This window comes from Histoplasma capsulatum, genomic scaffold (assembly GCF_000149585.1).
Source record: "Histoplasma capsulatum NAm1 scaffold_6 genomic scaffold, whole genome shotgun sequence".
Lineage (NCBI taxonomy): Eukaryota > Fungi > Ascomycota > Eurotiomycetes > Onygenales > Ajellomycetaceae > Histoplasma > Histoplasma mississippiense.
In genome coordinates, this window is record NW_001813977.1 from 371,865 (window position 1) to 391,463 (window position 19,599).

A 19,599-nucleotide genomic window follows, 5' to 3' on the forward strand; every position below is an offset into this window, starting at 1 on the left:
CAAAATAAAACAGATATATCACTCGGTATCTACCGAATGGCTAAAAGAAATTCTACTCTTGGAAATAAACATCGCTCAATATCTTCCAATAGGCGCGCTGAAATCTCTCTTAGCTACTCGACTAGAGGCTCGACTACTTGTAGGAATTTTCTTCGAGTTATGGACTGGCGTAGTGTTGGCATTTGCGAGGCGGGAACGAGAACGTGAGGAAGAACGCGAAGCGGCATCATTAGCGCTAGCAGACCTTTTTAGAGTCTGCGCCACACACACAAACAGCACGCTAGGCAATGTCAGAAACTTGTAACCCTGCCTCGCCTCTCAAACGAAAGAAGATAAAATGAGCGAATAAGAGGGAGTCTAGATCGCGCCTCTTATTCTATTTCGCGCAATTTGGATAAGTACGCACCGGGAAGCACGAATTGGAGGGGAGCCTTCTCGTCTTCTGTTGCGTTTTGGGAGCACACCCCCCATGGTATCCTTCCTTCGTGTGACGTTGTTGGCGCCAGAAAGCAGGCGCTAAGTTTTGTATTTCTGCATATATACACGTACATACCTACGATGTTACTTTTCACCATTGGTTTCCAGTCACACCTTTAAGTTTAATTGGCTTTTTTTGTATTTTCTATTTTTCATATGGCGGAATATTTTGCTGACTTATATATTCTCGTCTTTTCGCCTAGATTGCTTTCGGAATCGGGCTTCCTGTAGCCTCCACCTGAACGTTACCAGGCCCCTAGGCCGTCGCACCCTGACGCCCCCTTCCCCCGGCCATTGCTTGGCTATGCTTGTTCTCTCTCTATCTCCAGAAACGCCATAATAATGGCAAGTGGATGGCTGAAAGAACCCAGTTGTCGTAGCCAGCCGTCTACTCGACAGTTCTGCGCCACGCACTGGTTCATCCACATCCACGCATCGAATCACAGTGGCTGCCATGCTTCCACTGTTTCGTGCTATGGGAGCTCCAAAATAGGACCCTTCTCCCCCACTGGCCATCCCGCCTGCTGCCCTTGGGGGAAGGAGGGAAAGGGGAGAAGAGATAATGACTCACCAGTCTTCCTGGCTTTAGCATATATGTTCCGATGAGTCTCTGCACGTCTCTGTTCTATCTTGCCCTCACCCTTCATAGGCTATATATGATAGACATGGAATTCTAGCAATCTATCCCCCGACAGGCCCTAGGAGCAGGAAAAACGGGGACGTCAAACAGCTCCAGTGGTATCACCATGATTTTAACAGACAGAAACAGACAACCAACGAAATGGACATAGTCTGCGACCACTGGCACATGTGAGTGTCATGTTTAAGGAGAATGGTGTCTATCTCCATCGTACATCTGTCACTGGCGGATCGTTCCTTTCCTGCTAGGCTATTACTGCTTAGGGAGTAAGCATGCGTTGACGTTGATGTTGTTTGACATATCAACCGCTTTCTGGAACGGAACGACGGCGACGGTTGATGGGGGAGCAGGAGATGTCATTGATACCATCTGCCCATACCGCTTATATCTATCTATCTATCTATCTATCTATCTATCTATCTATCTATCTATATATATATATATATATATATCGATATGTATACGTGGGTCTACAGGTTATGGAGGAGGCTCCCCTCCTATAATGTGACTCTGCATCTCCTGTCTTTTCACAGGCTTTGCAGGGCCCATACACAACTGCTCATCTTCTTACCTCCACTTCCTCGCCTTTCTACCAACCCCGCCTCCTGTCCCTTTCACCCCCCGCTTCTTGTGTTTGATATAAGGGATAATATTCTGTTTTGTGTGCTCCTTCCGCTTCTCAGTAACAATATTACTCGCTGGCCGGCATTTCGCGCTACTGGTACGGGAATCTCCCTCCAATGGGAACTGTTTTTCATTTTCATTATCATTTATTTATCCCTTTCTTTGTTTCTGCATATGATATATGATATTATAGAGGGTCGGTCATCTCATACTGTTGTAGGGGTGTTTTAAGATGAAACGTTTTTCTGATGCTCATATACATTCATCTATTTTACTTTTGTTTTAGTTTGATGACGCTTTGCTACTTGCCAAATAAAATAATCGCAGCGACATCCATGATATGTTGTCCTTTAACTAACGATACGCTCTGTTTTAGATAAGTGGAGATGAACGCCACATTGTAAATCTAGGTATTCATTCTCCTGTGGAAACAGCATGGCAGGTTTGCGACACAACTCTCCAAACTGAAAGATGATAGCGCGTGGCTCCCTTTTAGATGTGGTTGGTGATAATGGTAATATGATAATAATCTCAATATACTTATATAACCGGGCCCTAGATGATTTGTAAGCTGCCGCTCACCTGCAACCTCTGGTCGGCCCCTCGTTCCGAGGGTCCGCCATCTCAACGTTATCCGCCATCTCAACGTTACTGCCCACTTATACCCATGATATTCAGTTGATTTATCAACCAATGAATCTATATTTGATAGATACAAATAGATTATATTGTAAATGAACTATTGCCGTGAATTCCTTGTAAATTTGGTGGCATTAACATAAATGCCTTTGTCTCTGCAATATCTCTTAAGTTCCTTCATAACCTTCTTCCATTTTGGCCGTAACTTCTCCAATGCCTCCTCAATACCAATCTGATGATGAATAGCTGTCATTTTGCGAATATTATCTGCAGAGATGACTCCTCCTTTATGAACTACCCTCCGTGAGCCGTTCAGACGGCGTTTGCGAGCAGCCGAGGCGGCAGTTGTCTGCGAGAGCTCCTCCTGCAAAAGAGCCACTGTATTGGCCATTGCAATACTACCCTTATAAAGCTTCTGTAATCCTTCATATATATAGTCCTCATCATAGTTATCTTCATCTTCCTCTTCCAAAGCCTCGAGTTTGCGTTTATATCGGTTGAATTGGCGTACAGTTGAAGGAGTATACCAAGTATCTGAATCCATGGAATCTGAATTTGAAGATTCTCAAGGAGTAGTCTCGAATTCACGCAATTTATTAAGGACAATTGAAGGATTGAATGGAAGTAGGCCAGTTGCTTCCCATCCATGTTTGATTGTATGAACTCTGAATGTTGCTTTTCGTATGGAGGTGATAGCATGAAGAAATTCAACCTTTGTGAACTTCTCACAGCCGCGTCTTGTTGCTTCTTCAACTGCCACTGAATGATGATGCTTAAAGGCTTGAAAAACACCAACATCCAGAGGTTGTAATAGGTGACTCGTATGCGGGATGAGATAGAAGGGAATGATGTTGTTCTTTTCACAAAAATCCATGAATTCAAAGGTGCAATGGGAGTCAAATCCATCTAATAGAAGCAGACGGTGGGTTCCTTTGTTGCGAGCTTTTGTAGACCGATGGAAATGCTGAATCCACTGAAAAGAGATTTGATCATTATTATACCCAGTGTCGGATGTAGCTATCATGGCATCCTTCTCTATTTCATCTGTCCACCGCTCCTGTAGCTGCTTCGCGGTGAGAATATATAAGGGAGGAATGGTAAAGCCATCAGTTGCAACTCCTTCAATGATAGTAAGACTTTCTCTATTATTTGAACTTCCAACATAGGCCCGTCTTCGAGGATCTCGCGTTACAATCCATTGATCATGTCCAATTCCTATTCTGAACCCTGTTTCATCGAAGTTGTAGATATCGCAATCTTGAATTCCATATTTATTGACTGTTTCTTTGAACCGGTTAAACCAATCAAGGATATGAGATGGTTGATGAGCCTGTTTCCGTAATATATCAATGGTCTTCTGCTTGCGTACATTATACTCTGGATGGCGTTTGAGAAATCTTTTGACCCAGTGCTCTCCAAGCCCAGGTGCAGGTGTGGTAGAATCTGTATGGCTCTGCGCAAGTAGGAATCGAGCAGCACCAAAGATCATCGATCGATTGGGAGGTAGGCATAGCTTATCTAGAGCTTCTATATACTGACAAAGTGATTTTTCCTGCTCAAAAGATAAAAGTCGATTAGCAGGAGGTCGATGAGTTCGCGGAGCACGGCCATTGTATCGATTGAGCAGACGGGAATAGGGAAGGTTATAATCTCTTGCCAATGCTTTGATATTGGGTTTTTCAATATCGGCTATGGAATCTAGAGCCTCTGTGATCTTATTCTCTATTAAAATATATGTAGAAGTCATCACATTGGTTGATTATTGCATTTTGAAAAAAGAGATTCGCGTATTTGAAAATAATCGCGTTGAGATGGCGGATAACGTTGAGATGGCGGACCCTCGGAACGAGGGGCCGACCAGAGGTTGCAGGTGAGCGGCAGCTTACAAATCATCTAGGGCCCGGTTACTTAACTATGTAATTTCCCCGAACGTGGATGCACAAAACAAACCACGGCCAATGAGAATAGAGGTTGGTAACGTGACCTTTCCATGACTGTTTGTTGCTGTCAATTAGCGCTTTTCTAGAACTACTTTCTCACCTACATGGGGGTCAGAGGTCCAAGGCTCATCCCATGATACGTGTGGGTGTTGGCGTAAATGCATGTAAGCTACCATGACACTGTGCCAACCTCTCGCTAACTCGCGGTCCAGTCCCAGCTCGCCAACTTCCTGTCTTGTATCGCTTATTGTTGGCACGATGCAATAAACACAGAGAACCCCGCAACCTGACAGCCACGCGATGCACTGATCATTGTTTCATTTCGGTCGTGTGTCTCAGCTTTGAAACTCTTAGCACTCCTTCTGCGAAGAGACTTGTGGAAAAGAATGGCGGTGCGCGTGGGCCTCCAGTGTGATACGCTTTCGGAAATTTGCACACCATACTCCGTACTTTCCTTGTTAAATCAAGATATGGTCAGGACAAGAGATTAATAAAAGAAAAGAAGAAGAAGAAAAATGAAAGCAATCTCTCGATACCCCGGATTCGCAATCTCTTGATGTGTCAGATTGTGCTCTAGGCGGGGCCTTCAGTCTTCCAGAAGGTGGCGACGACGGCCGTGCACTCGGAATGTCTCCACGATGGATGGAGCCATCCACGAGTGATGCATCCCTCTTCCATGGCCGGTGACCAGCAAGGCCTCCCGGCTTCTGTCAGCCCTACCCATCTATCTGTATTATGTTATGAATATTCCTTAGACAGGCATGCCTTGCATTTTCTGATATCGCGCCAGATGGCATCTGTCGATGCATCCAGATACTCTCTCTTTAGTTGCAGGTGAGCATTTGCGAGAGCGAATGTTTGTACGGATAGGGATCCTTGTCATCCCAACCAAGCAGAGAAGAGGGTTGTGAGTGCTACATACTCGTCCGGCCAGGAAAAACCGTAAACGAAATGAAGAAGAAAAAGCTAAGAGAGAGACATCTTTCGTGGGCGTTTTTTGTTTTTTGATTCTCTTCTTCCTTCTCTCCTTCTCTCCTTCTCTCTTTCTTTCTTCCTTCCTTCCTTCCTTTCTTTCAACTGAGTCCCTTTTACACGAACAATGCGGACCTGGGCCAAGCGAGCACTGGTTTTCTTCGTTGATGACGAGGGCGCCCCGGCGAAAGGGACAGGGACATTGACATGGACGTGAACCTGGACAGTCAAGGGCCTGAAGCCACGGAAAAAGCGGCTGGGGAATAATCATAATCAATTACTATTAAGAGGAGGGAGGAGGGAATAAAACGAGTGAGGTGGAGCCTGTACGCATTCATGCCAGGCGCGCGCGGATATTTGGGGAAAGATTTCAACTTCAGCCTCTTTTTGATTTCTTTCTTTCTTTTACCCCTAAATATCTTCCTATCGTGCTGGTCGTCACTTACGTTGGGCTTCTCTGGACCGATAAGGCACACCATGAAATCTCGAAATCATGACTTACTATTAGCATCAATGAATGTTCACCTTGTTTCCACATTCGCACATTCATCTGGTATCCTTGACGAACAGTCAAATTTGATAATATGACGCTTCTTGTTCCCCCTCCCCTCGTGGCCCCCTTTCTCCTACCAACGCCTTGCTCATTCCCATTTGTTTTCCCCCAGGGAACCCCAGCACAACAATTCATTGGTCCCAACCAAGGAATCCCACAACCCTGAACCCCTGCGCGCATAAAATTGCAAATTTCATTCCGAACTCACATTCTGTCCGGCTGAAGGGTCTTCCTGCTGCCAAAGCCGCCTAGGCCTAAGCTAAGAGTCGATACCCTCAAGTGGTGTCTGACTCCTGACTGGCGTGGTCAGTGAAGTCGACGTCTGTGCCTTGAGGCACTTTTTCTCAGCATCCGCCGTCAGATGTTGTTTTGGCAGTGGTTGGCGATGAGGTGAGAATGGTGGAGGGCCGGAAGGCGGGTGGGTCACTCCAGGAACTGTTCTCTGTATTCGCCATCTCGCCTTGCAATCCACATATATATGTGTGTGTGTGTGCGTGTGTGTCAAGGACGTGATGATAATTTGCACCTGCAGACTGCACCCTCATATCTCAGTAGTATCGGTGTCCAGCTCCTTGCCTCCGCTCTCCCGGCCAGCGTAGTTGTAAGATGTCCATAGTATACTCTTATAAAGGCTTGATACAGCCATATCCGCCTCGATTGTGGAGGAGTATCTCCTTCTTTGTACTGTCCAATGTGCACCCGCTACGGTCAGCCCTATCTTAGCGGGAGTTACCTCCTCCTGAACATGAGGGCGAAGGGTTTCCTTTGGCAGATACCATTGGAGAAATGGTGTGTGCTGTGGAAGAGAACTTGTTGCGAGCACAAAGGGGAGAACTAAAATCGCGTTGTAAATAGTTGCCGCTGCTTATTATTTCCTTCTAGATTGTGTGGAAAAAGAGCTCGGGATACATACACCCCACTGCTTACTGCAAAGCTGATCACAAAAGCCTTCATTGTCCGCTTCATCACGTCTATTGAAAGCTTAACAACCATACATTCGTCAGTGTCAGAATAGAATCCGCGGCATATGTTCCGATGCCGAAGGCAGATGCGGTAGGGTTACGGGCTTGTGAGCCATTCCGTTGATCTTGAAAGATATTGATGTCTTTCTCACAACTTTGGCATCAGATATTCAGGAATACTGGATAGGAGAGATTGTGAAAATTGTATCTGTATCAGAAAAATATGAAAACGTGATATTAAAATGTAGAATATAAAACCGGAATTGGACCCGTCCCTGAATCGACACAGCATAATGGCAGCCCCTATGGAACTCGTTAATTACAACGGAAGTACTCCGCCATCTGATTTAAAAAAAAGCACAAACAAAACATGTCGGGTATTTCTACGTCTTCATTAACCATCTAACAGCCTGGGACACATTACTCACATTTTGGCGTATCTGCTTTCCCTTCATTCACCTAACCCCCTTGGCCTAAACACACTTCCCACTGATTCATTCACTCCCGAAACAAAGATGACCACGGCCCGATAGGAAGCCTTCATTTTCCCAACGCCAAAAACAGCCGATCCCCAACGTCACCTACACCAGGTTTTATCATCCCCTTTGCGTCCAATCCCGGATCGACACCGCCCAGCCAAACATCCACCCCTTCCGGCCATTCCTCCGCTGCCCGTTTTGCTCCACATTCACTCGCCAACACACTAAGAACTAATATCTTAGAGACCCCCCATTCCTTCAAAGTCTGGATCGCAGCCGCACAAGTGGCCCCTGTGGCGATTATCGGATCAACGATGATGGCAAGAGAAACAGCGGCAGCGTTTTTCTGTGGGTTTTCAGCAAGAGGCTTGAATGGAAGGTTATTGTAGTATTCGACCGGGTGGAGAGTGGTTGGTTCGCGGAATAGTCCCAGATGGTGTACTGCAACGGGTGAGGGGAGGAGATCTTGGATTGCTGGGTGGTGAAGGCAGTTAGGAGATTGGATTGGCAAACAAACGACCGGACTGAAGGCTCTGAAAGGCTGGCGTGGTTGAACAATGGGTAACAAACCTTGTACCATTCCCAGGCCTGACCTGAGAATTGGGACCAGTGCGATGTTTTCAGTTATGACGGTTTCTTCGGAATATTCATACCCAAGAGGTGTTGTACCCTACAATATATGTTAGGAGAAAAGAGTAAGATTGACTGTGTTTCTGCTACACGGTATCCTCCTGCTCCCGCTCTTTTATCTCGACAGAGAAGGAAGGAGGAGTAAGTGCTCACCATACCACTCGGAGTGACCTGCAAACTGGCACCCAAAGCCTCACAGCCAATTATCATAGCAATGTCATTTATTAACCTGTTTGTGTCCTTGCAGCTGGTAGCATTGGAGCGCAGCTGAGAGAGCTTCGCGCGAAGACAAGGATGCTGGGAAACATGTGTGTTATTTGAGAAGGCGGACGCCATGGTTCTTCTGGCTGTCCTGGAGGAATATTAGCGATTACTCGTATTTAGGAGCTTGAGCGACGATTCATTAACTCTTCCTATGTCTGTCGAGACAAAGGAAGAAAAGACGATGTTGATATGGTGGAGCAAGGCGGTAGGGATGCTTATCTTATCAACCTGTGTAACTAACTATGAGGGCTGTATGCTACGGTATCGGGCCGGAATGCGTCCCGTTTGCCCCACAACAGCTTCATAATTTCGGCCTGCCCCCCCACCATTTTTTGTACCCAATATTACTGAGCGTATTAATATTACCGCTAAGCCTGTCACATGATGTACTATGTCTATCTCGGCAAGCTTAACCTCCTCGACTTCCCATCAACACTTATACTCTGAATATTCGAACAAATATGCTGTCTCCCGTTTGGAAACACAGCATCCGGGAAAGGGCTATGGCGTGTGTATCGACGCAGCAGTTCCCGTTGCATTCTGGTAACATCGAGGTAATGTTCGTGATTCTTGGAAGTTTTGCTTGGCGCCGCAGTGAATTGAATTAAGCTCACACTTTTGCTATATCAAGAGGGCCCAGTGAAAAAGAAATGTACATTTTAATGGGGGACCTTTCGAACGTATACTTCAAGCATGGATGACGAAAAATCGTCAGTTCATTTTCGCCGTTCCCACAGCGGACAAGAAGCTCAGGAGGAGGCGCTTGGCGACTCGGAATTGACCCGGGGCCCAAGTCTCGAAGAAGCACAGTCAGGATGGAGGGGAAAAGGCCGCAGATTGGAAGAGGGACGAGTCGCAGACCTCACTGAGAGCGCCCTCCCAGATACCCTTGAAGATGCAGAAGCAGAGTTGCAAAGAAAACATATCCGTGAAGCGACTTTCCGAAGAGATTTAGAGCGCAATGGACCTCTGACTGAGTTTGCTGTACCTCCTCCCGTCGAACGCGTGTCGTCCTGGCGGGGTGACTGGGCGGCTCTCGAGAGTGCTGAGTCTCGTGTTACGACGCCGCCCCCGACCGTTGAACGAGTTGCAGGAATCGAGGCCAGATTATCGGATTATGCTACTCGCCTTTATACAATCTCATATCTGGTGTTTTTCTCAATACTTGGAGCACTGGCTCGGATTGGGCTGCAGTGGTTGACTTCTTATCCCGGAGCACCTTTAATCACTGCAGTTACATGGGCAAATGTTGGAGGATGCTTACTTATGGGATTCTTAGCTGAGGACCGAAAACTGTTTCGCGAAGAATGGGGACAGTGGAAGCGAAAGCATCCCGGACACGAATCTAGCGCGCCAAATGGCCATATTTCCAATCTATCTTCTCATTCTCATTTGCCGCATCCTATGAAACAACTCCGACGGCGGTATTCGCGTTCCCATACCCACCAACAGCATCCGCCTTCAGAGCGACAATCTCGAGTCTCCGAACACAACGATGTAGATAGCCCGAAAGAGGAACCGGTGACGCCACCTATGGAACCAGCCCAATCCCTCAAAATCCATAAATCTATCAAAAAAACTATACCCCTTTACATTGGCCTCACAACCGGCTTCTGCGGCTCCCTCACTTCCTTCTCGACCTTCATGCTCGACGTCTTCCTCGCGCTAGCGAATGATCTCCCCACGCCAGGGCACCCAGCATCTCCCGTACCGCGCAATGGTGGATACGGCTTCATGGCCGTTCTCGCCATAATAATCTACACCCTCTCCCTCAGCATCGGTGCATTAATCCTCGGCTCCCACCTCGCCATTTTCATGGACAAATACACCCCTGTAATCCCCTACATTTTCTCACGAAGATATGTCGACCCCTTTATCTCTTTTCTAGCCATGGGCTCCTGGCTCGGCGCTGTCTTCCTCGCCATCTGGCCTCCTGATCGCTCTCTAGGAGTCCGCGAGCATTGGCGCGGCAGTGTCGTGTTTGCCGTCGTCTTCGCACCCCTAGGCTGTCTGTTTCGATTCTATGTCTCGTTATTACTTAACAGCCGAATCCCCAAGTTTCCCTTAGGGACATTCACAGCGAATATCTTCGGCACTTTGGTGCTGGCTATGTGCTATGACCTGCAGAGGTCGACGAATGTGCTTGCTGTGCCTGCATCCTCCTCTTCCCCCGCTTCCGCTGCCGTTGCGGCAGCCGCCGTTAGCGTATCTCGTCTCACTGGATGTCAGGTATTGCAGGGCATTATGGATGGGTTCTGTGGCTGTACGACAACGGTGAGTACGTGGGTGGCTGAGTTGGATAGTCTTGACCATGAGCATGCGTACGTTTATGGGTTGGTTACAACTGGTGTTGCGCTAGGCCTTTTGGTTGCGGTTATTGGGTCGGTGCAGTGGACGGTTGGGTTTGGTCTTGTGGTCTGTTGATACGGGTTTGGATTTTGGTTGATAGATGTATAAAAGTATATACAAGCAGACTGAAAATTGTCACCGGCGGCTACATATTTATTGCCGCAACTTTCTGGTGGAAGAAGAAACTTTCGACATCAAATCAGCAGGCATATAATGCACCTCGCAAAAATAGCGCAAAAGGTCGCTGCAACTCCTAATAAATAGTCGCGAGATGTCGGTGTTACCGATGGTAGTAAGGGTATATAGGGGTCGTAATCAAAGTGGTAATCCCAAAGAGCAAAAAGAAAACTGCACGCGAACCGAAGGTACATGAAAAGTGTCTTACAAAAACATACGTTCCAACGCCTTTCAAACAATGTACAGTAGTAACAGGGACGCCCATATCCGTCGTTCCCAATTGTAATCTCAGAACCCAACCCAACTGCCGAAAGAGAGCACCAGACAACCACCAATACGCATCAACAAAACTAGCGAACGAACATATCATTCGTTAAACAATCAAATCCTGCATGGCATCGCCAAACCCAAACCCATTCGCACCCGTGCCGTTCCGAGTCGATCGACTCGGCATCCCGTCAACAGCTCCTGATACCGCAAAGCCATTATGATCACTATTATCGTCCACGCCCTGCTCCCTCTGTTTCTCGGATCGCCGAAGTCGCTCTTGCGCGGTGAGGGCCTCACGGCGAGCAACTTCTATGGCAGCGTTGCGCTTTTGGGCGGCTGAGGGCTCTGTCAGTCTATATTCCATAGCAATGTGTGGATCGGAAAGGATTATGCGAATGTTTATGTTATGTATTTACATCTGTAAGATGGAAGTGCGGGACAGGCGCGGGCTTTGACGCCATTGATGGATGTACTACATACCTTGCCAGAAATACCAATAGACAAGCATGGTCACTATCGATAAGAAGATGAAGCCAAACATAATGCCCAATTCTGCCCCCATGGATGGTACAGGAGTGAAAGGAATGGGGTGGACGTCGCCAGGCCTCATGGAATGGACGACTCCTCCATAGCCGTTCATTTTCACCTGTGTGTGATTTCTTTTTTTCTAGTTGTGTAGTGCGGCACTTTGGATTTCTGCACGGGTCGTCTTTAGGTAATTGTCAATATCGGATGGCTTCGAGGATGGTATGGATACGCGATTTCGCCAGTACTAAAGAGGTGGAAGAAGCTGACTTCTCATTCATGTGATGCTGTAAAATTTCTGATAAGATAAGAATCTACACGGTGTTAGTGTTGTCTGTCTCCCTATAATAAGGAATGGGCGTTTCAAATGGAACTTTTGTATTCAAACAAAGAAACCATGGGATAGAGTTTAGATTGCCTCAAACTCAATGGCCAAGTAACCTTGGAACGGATCTGACGAATGCGGAAACTCAAAACACAGGTCCCGTACCAAAGGCTCAACCAAGTGGGTTTGTCTTCTTTATATCCCCCCGCCTTTGCAAGTCCAACTTTCAGTCTGCCCCGTTCTGAGACCGATAGCAAATATTTGCCTGCAAGTTATCCGAGAAATGGTCGCAACGATATTCTTTGATCTGGCTGTCGCGTAATCGTAAAGAAAAACAACAGTTCCTCCCTCTTTGCTCGTATTTCGCATTCACAGTCGTCTTTCTGGCTGAAAGAAGCGCAAAAACGAGCAGTTTTCTCGGATGGGATTGAGGTGTGTATTGGCTTCAAACAATAATGATCATACGCAGTACTACGTTCGTCCAAGTGGGAGATGTTGAATCAGCAGATGATCAAGAGGAGGATTAAGGCGGATTGCAGGTTCTTTATGGCGAATGAAAACGGGCATCTATTGATTGTTGATGGATGGCCGTGCGACAAAAGGAGGACTGATGTCAGTCTGGGGGACGATCATCGTGGAACATTTCCATATCGGGCAGCACATGGGGTTCTACTGTGTGGGGCATGAGTCAGCAAGCCCAGACCAGTCACTCTGTTGCGTAGATAACGATCTATGCTCTATCAATTCTGTACCTCAGAGACGAGATTAAAACTCCGTTGCAATTCCAGGATGCAATTCCTACTTGGGAGTCAAGGCGGCTCCATTAATAATTCGATACTAACAGCTTACGGAAGGACAGCCACCTGAAAGTCATGCAACAGTTCTAGCCTGTTGGGATCCGTTCAGTCTGGCCTTTCAGCTTCAAAAAATTGACAAGGTGATACAAAAACAAACCCCTCATGCCATACAACTCCCTCTTACACCTGGAGAGGCACGGTGTACCAGAAATGTTAAGTACAGCTAAAAAATTTTTTGCCTGGGCTCTTCCACCGACAGGACGCCGAAAATATCGAATCTTACTCGCCGGCTTTCAGCGGCGTCACACTTTCATATTATTGTTCTACATGCGAGAATGAGATAGGTCCAAGGGAAACCTTCAGCAGTATTGCGCAATCAGAAAATGATGGTTGCATGGCAGATTTGTCGCTAGAAGAGAGAGCGAACGATACAAAACGACTTGTCATTGGGCGCGTGAATGGTGAGTTTGAAGTTGTAGGGGGAGAAAGGTCGAGGGGCAAAAATCAGATAGCTGAGTTCTGGAGGATAACCATAAAAGCAGTGTTCGATGTCTCTCCTGTTTTGCTGATATTGTCCCTTCACTTTATCCAGAAATCACCTTGAATTTCGTGCAGTCATCCTGTGCACCCCGATTGGGAACAGGCATAATGACAGGTTGATGGTTGGCTGCTGCTGTCAAAGTGCAAACGCGATAAAACCCCGGCTTCCCAAGGCCCCCTTCAAGCGTAGCGGTGAAATCGTCAGTTTTATTTACGGCATGCGGATTGTTGACGCTCTTGAACCAAGTCGGATTGCTCGCGTCTAAGGCTTGAATAGTTGGAGTGTTGGGGCCCATAAACTGAACAGTGAGATGTGTGTGACCTCGTACGAGTCCTTCACAATTTAGCGACTGTGGTGCGGAGAGGAATGCCACATTCGAATTTGTGTAGAAGCCCATTTCGATGTTCTTGACTGCGACCTTGAAAGTAATCGTCTGATTGACTTTGAATTCATCACCTGGCAACGGAGACGTGATGAGAGTAGAAACCATGTGTTTTGTTGATGGAATCTCGCCCATGGCTGTGGTGGCATTAGAGATAATCTTGCTAGGAGTTGCATTGTGAGAATCAAGAGCTACTCACGGATGCCGTTGCAAGATCCTTCATTGATCTTGGTGCCGTTTGTTAATGTCTTCCCGTTACAGTAGTTGATGAAGTTGTTCGATGAACTATTTCCTTCGTTAGATGAATCTAATTAAATACCAAATGCACTGGCGCATACGTTATAGAAGGAATGACTTCGTCTTTGTTCAGAGCTTCTTTTTCCCCATCTAATTCGGAGCCTTTCTGGAGAACGGATGGATCCAAGCATAGTCCATAACATTGATTTTTGGGAACATTCGTCTGTTTCTCTTCTCCTAGAACACAATGGGCGAGACACAGCGTACGGGCCAGGAGATATATAAAGGTTCCTAATCGCATTTTGTTACCTGTCCGTCAGGAGTAGAAAGTGATTCCAGGAAGAGATATGATGAATAGAACAAGACCTTGAGCAGGAAAAACGGAAGCGGGACTAACTGACTCGAGCCATAGGAGCTTCGACTCAATTTAAATGAATCGCAGATGAACACACTTATAGCAAATGATAGACAAAGAGTATCAAAAACTGTACAACAGTATACCATCCCAAATTGGATTCTACCGAGATACAATGGCCCCCCGAAGTTCCGCCAAATACGCGTCTGAATGGCATCACCCACTTGTCCTCGAAATCGTGGAAAACAATAACAGGGTATCGATGAGACAGACCTCCGGAGACACCAGTGCGCCAGTGGAGGCCCTTGGGTTCCTGGGGATGTTAAATGTTTTAAAACAAAGAAACCCAAGAATAGTAGATAGTTTTTCCAGTTGCTAGGGAGATTCAAAGGAAAGAAATAATCTACCTTTGTTGTAGTAAACTATGAGGGCTCTCGTCCTTGCAGACAAAGCCCGGAGAAAAACTTGTGTAGCCAGCCTAAACTGTACAGCGCACTTGCATCATCAAAAGCATATTCCAATCTTAACTACAGCAACGCTGCAGAAACGTGAGTGCCCTCAATAACAATGACCCTTGAGATAGTCATGAAAGAACAAAAGTAGAAAGAGGATCAAGACTTCCAAGTTGGCGTTCAAATTTAACATATCTTGAAACTGCGATGGTAGCCAACTTGGTTTAACTTCCATTCGAGAACTGTGTGATCAATAACTATTGAGTTATTTCCAGTCAAACACTGGTGTAGTTTGTTGGAGGGATTGGATTGCTCGGCTTGTCCCCTTTTCTACCAGTTAGCGCTTGAGGTCTCCCATTACCCCGTACTGCACGCTGGCATTGGGTAGGTCGTCTGGCAGCACCCTTGCTGCAAGCACTTAGCACTCCCAAGCATCCCCCGAGGGGTTGAACTATATAGGGCATGGGTTCCAATAACAAACGCTAGATGTTGTTGTTGTGTATGATCTTTTGGTTGAGTGGTTAGCCTTTGTCTGCGAACTCTTTTTGTGTTGGTGTTAATTGACCCGATATCGCGCTAAATCAGTTGCAGCGATAGCGTCACGGTTGCTGCTGCACCTTTCCTAACCTGGCTCTAGTTGGGCCCTAGAGTTGCATGACTAAGCACACATATTTCAACGTCATCGCTCTCCCCTTATACATATATGTATGATGTATCTCAAAAGATGGCGGCTTTGATCACAGGTCTCGAGAGATACATTGCCTTGTCACATTCTCTACAGCTCATTACAATTGCAGTGACATGCAGATGCAGACCTCCACTGACTGGGTATAATATCCCTTTGGCGAGAGATGCGATGATTCCAATCTAAAATTTGAAGATATAATCACAGCTCTCGTCTAAAATAGGGGATGATGGATGTGCTGTATGTCTGATGAACCTGGCACGGAGTCTCCAGTGGTATGCCGAGACGGTATCTTCCAATTCAGATGTAGGTTTAGATCAAGACCTTTAGAAAATGAAACGGTGGAATATCCAGCCCAGAACTACGCATTTCGGTTAAAAGTGGACGTAATGATGGTAAAATTAAGATTTTGGGAAACATATGGATGGATATATTCCATGACATATTCTAGGCATGGGACTTCATCAAACGCTCAAAACATAATATCAAATTTTAAGAAAAAAGAAACGCCAATTCCATATGCAATGCAGAGAAAGACCTTCAGTCACTTCCAAATGTGCTTTATGCTTCACTCATATCCCAAGTAATGCTTCCCAATCAGGCGTTACCACAAACTTACCGTTAACCTGCGACATCGCCCATACTGTCTTTGCCTCAAAGTCAGCCGGATGCAGTCCCTCGTCGGTTCCAGTAGGCTTCGGCTGCTCCCCGGATGCCACAATTGCATCCTGCAAGAACTCCACATCGCTCCCCTTGGTCAACTCAAAGCTGATCCCGCCCCAGTCTATTGTTGCCCGACCGGATTGGTGGATGTTCAACTTACCCACCCGCCCTGGTGGGAGAGTGGGATTTGTGGCCGTGATTAACGGGGAGGGAATAACCGTACCGTTGCTGGGAAGGGTGGGCATTGGGGCGGTCAGGCCATCGGTGACCTCTTTCTTAATTGTGGGATTAGGAGATTGTTGCGTTGATGCGCGTGCGCCTGTTTCAACTACGTCTTGGTTCATCTCATCCATATCCGGCCACGGCGGGACGAGATTGGGTGTCATGGGCGGAAACTGAATGAGGAAGAGTCGCCCAGAACGTTCGTCCCTGGGTGCCTCGACTGCTTTTGTCTCATCTTCCTGTTCTGTGCCTTGTGACTCTTCCGCAGGCGGGTCGTGAGTGGTTATTGTCCCCAAGGCCTGCTTGATATGCTCTATATCCTGCTCGTGACGGTCCCATTCCTGACGCTCTTCCTCTGTCTGCAGTTTGCTCCGCGGATCATGGACAGTAACTTTATTTTTTCTAGCTTTCGGCTTTAGGGCGGCGGGTGCTAGAGGCCCAGTATCAGTCGTCGCAGGACGGTCGTCCACGCCTTGCGGTATGGAGTCGGCCATAAGCACATCTCTGTCATCCGTAGGCTCTTCCTTAATTCGTATTCCTCCATATAATGTACCACCAACCGCTTTCTCGGAAGTTATTTCTACCAAATCGTCACCTTCACCCCCACGAGCATCACCAGCCTCTTCCTCGCTGTCTTGTACAAACAAACTCTCCACCCCGCCGTGCTTTTCCTTCACCTTCGTTCTGGCCTGCCTTCTCAACTCAGCAGACTTCTCCGAGCTAGCATCAGTATTGATCCCAATCGACCTCTCCTGGTGCTCCTGTCTCTCAACTCGAACCGGCCTCAGCCCCTTTCCCGTACGATCGCCCACAGGCGATCGAACACGCATTTTCCCTTTCCCATTCCCCTCCTCAAAATCACCCTCCTCTCCCAGCTCCTGCTCATCATCGCTAATGATATTGATCTGCTCGATACTGAACCTGGGGCCTCCGTCACTCCCTTCATCCGGACGAATATCCCCACTCCCACCAGAACCATCTATCCCGCCAACCTCATCCTTCACTCTTCGCCCGCACAAGGCCCATGAACCTTCCCCGCACCCGATCTAGTCCCATGCCCATACCGATGCTTTCCCTTGCCCGACGCCCCACCAAACCCACCCCCACGACTCCGAATCGACATTCCAGACCCTAAAGGCCCTGAAACATCACCCGCAACAAACATCCCCTTCCCCCTCCCCATACCCCTCCCTCTCCCTCTCACCAATCTATCTCCACCCCTCCCCGCCGCAACCGCATCGACCTTCCTCAGTGCAGCAGCCTCTTTAAGCCTCTCCTGCTGCCTCTCCACCTCAAGTCTCTCCAACGCTTCGCGTTCCTCTTTACTCTTCCGCACAACCGCGCGAGGCTGGTAGCGTAAGGTTGGTTTAGGTGCTGTGCCATCTGGGTTTAGCGGGATCAGGGAGCCGGCCGGGGTGCGCTTTTTTAGCGATTGGAGACGTTGGACCCCGGCGCGGGGTGGTGAGCCGCTGGCAGTTATGGTAGAGGGAGAGGGGACATTTCGGGAACGAAGCGGCGTGAGGCTTGGGTCTATGGGAGGGTTGGTTGGGTCTGCACTTGCAATTGCGGGCGTGGGCGTGGGTGAAGCGCTGTCGATGGGAATGGCGGTGCGGCGCGAGGATGTGGAGATGGTTGGGGGGCGGCGAGGGTTGTTTGTGGATTTTGGTGGCATAGTTGGATAGATGTTGCTCTTCTCCAATTTTGTTTTGCTCGGTAGGCTCACTTCTAAGAGAAGTTTTCCAAGTTTCGCGTCATATATTAGCAGAGATTGGACGTAGAAAACAAGGAAAGAGATGGGTATGCTTTCTTAGTTGATGGGCAGCCCTTTGGAAATATTACGATGTCCTTCAAATGCCATTAATCAAAGTGTAATTCAATTCCTATTGCGCCTGGGTAGTATTCTTGGATGCGGAGTGTATTAAAAAAAAACTATATCGGAATTTTATTATTCCTGGAGCGCAAATTAGAGTCAGCGCTGGACGAGACCGGCACTTTACAGGAAATGGACGAATGCGACAACTTGCAGAAGAAGATAAACCATGTTCTTTTTGTTGAATCAGTAATAATTTTGGCTAAATACTTAGGTGGATAATAATAGTAATAATGCAGTCATAAAAGCAAGGATAAATTTTTCTCAAAAAAAGAAAATAAAAGGAAAAGGAAAGGAAACGACAAAAGCAAGACGGCACGTTACAACAACAGGAAACAGAAATGCTAGAAAAGATAAAGCAAAAATAGAAAAACATGTACTTGCGCAATTGATTGAACATTAAACAGCAGCAGTGATATAGGAATGATAGCGAGCATGGTGGCCGATAGGAATGGAAAATGAGCGAAATAAGTATGTATATAACGGACCTTTAAGAGAAGGCAAAGGAATAACAGAGCAAGAAGTGCAAAAAATGGAAAGACGTGTGTGATACTATTCCCTTAGTGAACGTATGAATGGGAGCCATTTTGGTTCCGCTCTCTTCTTCCCTCCCGCGCTGATTTTTTTCTCATATATTAAACATCTGTTCTACTTTTTAAAAAGTTATTTGTCAGTTGAATTTTTGGCGCACCTCTGCCTCTTTGTGCAATGTTGCTGCTTCTTTTTAGACACTCAGCCAATATATCCCACAGCACAGGACAGCGTTGGCTCATTGAATGGAGGGGCATGTTGTTAACCTGCCCTACCATGAATGTTTACCACACACCGCCTCCGTAGACTAACGAAAAGGAAAGGGAGAGAAGGGATACAACAAGAAAACGATAGTACTAAAGCAATCAGAAAACAAGCAGAAATTAAAGTTAAACATATTAAAACTGGAACAAAATATAACAATATAGTCCGTGGAAAGACGTATAAGTATGACAGACACATAGCAACACGAAAGCTTCAAACCCCTCCCGGTTCACAGTTGAAGGAAACTAATCGCTCGCTGAAATAAGTAAAGAAAACTAGATATAGTTTCGTTGGTCGACGAAAATGGAAAGGAACGTAGGTTGGTTAGGCAAAGGATATTTGCAACGTGGTGACTTTTGATCTAGATAAACAGTGTTATCCGGATAAGAGACTTGGGTGAGGTTTCAAGGGAGCCAAAAGTAAGGGCAAACAAGTGGAAACGAGGAACGAAGATGGTGATAGCATCGACAGCAGAGAAAGAGTGAAAATCCGTGAAAATCCAACGGCCGTCAACCTTGTGCTTCTCCGCAACACCTTTGTCATGAGAAAACATAAGCTTACGCGGGAAACAACACCGTATCTTCTAAAAGGAATATTTAAGCCAGGTAAGGTGACGTTGAGGTATGCCTCACAGCGGACTTGGGATGAGAAAAGTAAGGACGGAATTCACTCGAACAAGCAAGCACGTTATAGAGAGGAAGTTCAAGGAGGTAATCGTGGCGGGTACGGGTTTGTGAGAGAATCACTTTACTACATGCCACGCATTGTCTCGTA

General features: G+C 46.9%; 7 protein-coding genes across 7 annotated transcripts; 3 read left to right on the forward strand and 4 right to left on the reverse strand.

Moving 5' to 3' along the window:
- Positions 1 to 2,480: 2,480 nt before the first annotated feature.
- On the reverse strand, positions 2,481 to 2,924 carry HCAG_06441 (predicted protein; the record flags this gene model as incomplete). Its single annotated transcript, XM_001538786.1, has 1 exon — positions 2,481 to 2,924. One exon carries the CDS (start codon positions 2,922 to 2,924, stop codon positions 2,481 to 2,483), a length of 444 nt encoding a protein of 147 aa, XP_001538836.1.
- Positions 2,925 to 3,402: 478 nt separating this feature from the next.
- On the forward strand, positions 3,403 to 4,003 carry HCAG_06442 (predicted protein; the record flags this gene model as incomplete). Its single annotated transcript, XM_001538787.1, has 3 exons — positions 3,403 to 3,453; positions 3,821 to 3,883; positions 3,959 to 4,003. The coding sequence occupies 3 exons, from the start codon at positions 3,403 to 3,405 to the stop codon at positions 4,001 to 4,003; spliced, it is 159 nt and encodes a 52-aa protein (XP_001538837.1).
- A 2,383-nt stretch (positions 4,004 to 6,386) lies between these two features.
- Positions 6,387 to 8,252, reverse strand: HCAG_06443 (hypothetical protein; the record flags this gene model as incomplete). Its single annotated transcript, XM_001538788.1, has 6 exons — positions 6,387 to 6,529; positions 6,773 to 6,816; positions 6,960 to 7,015; positions 7,393 to 7,760; positions 7,857 to 7,956; positions 8,070 to 8,252. 6 exons carry the CDS (start codon positions 8,250 to 8,252, stop codon positions 6,387 to 6,389), a joined length of 894 nt encoding a protein of 297 aa, XP_001538838.1.
- Positions 8,253 to 8,873: 621 nt separating this feature from the next.
- On the forward strand, positions 8,874 to 10,604 carry HCAG_06444 (conserved hypothetical protein; the record flags this gene model as incomplete). Its single annotated transcript, XM_001538789.1, has 1 exon — positions 8,874 to 10,604. One exon carries the CDS (start codon positions 8,874 to 8,876, stop codon positions 10,602 to 10,604), a length of 1,731 nt encoding a protein of 576 aa, XP_001538839.1.
- A 2,603-nt stretch (positions 10,605 to 13,207) lies between these two features.
- HCAG_06445 (predicted protein) lies at positions 13,208 to 14,193 on the reverse strand (the record flags this gene model as incomplete). Its single annotated transcript, XM_001538790.1, has 4 exons — positions 13,208 to 13,683; positions 13,746 to 13,831; positions 13,885 to 14,074; positions 14,181 to 14,193. The coding sequence occupies 4 exons, from the start codon at positions 14,191 to 14,193 to the stop codon at positions 13,208 to 13,210; spliced, it is 765 nt and encodes a 254-aa protein (XP_001538840.1).
- Positions 14,194 to 15,601: 1,408 nt separating this feature from the next.
- On the reverse strand, positions 15,602 to 17,832 carry HCAG_06446 (predicted protein; the record flags this gene model as incomplete). Its single annotated transcript, XM_001538791.1, has 4 exons — positions 15,602 to 15,636; positions 15,895 to 16,059; positions 16,099 to 17,165; positions 17,225 to 17,832. The coding sequence occupies 4 exons, from the start codon at positions 17,830 to 17,832 to the stop codon at positions 15,602 to 15,604; spliced, it is 1,875 nt and encodes a 624-aa protein (XP_001538841.1).
- A 656-nt stretch (positions 17,833 to 18,488) lies between these two features.
- HCAG_06447 (predicted protein) lies at positions 18,489 to 19,310 on the forward strand (the record flags this gene model as incomplete). The annotated part of the gene is made up of 4 exons (XM_001538792.1): positions 18,489 to 18,501; positions 18,990 to 19,008; positions 19,105 to 19,140; positions 19,199 to 19,310. 4 exons carry the CDS (start codon positions 18,489 to 18,491, stop codon positions 19,308 to 19,310), a joined length of 180 nt encoding a protein of 59 aa, XP_001538842.1.
- Positions 19,311 to 19,599: the final 289 nt, after the last annotated feature.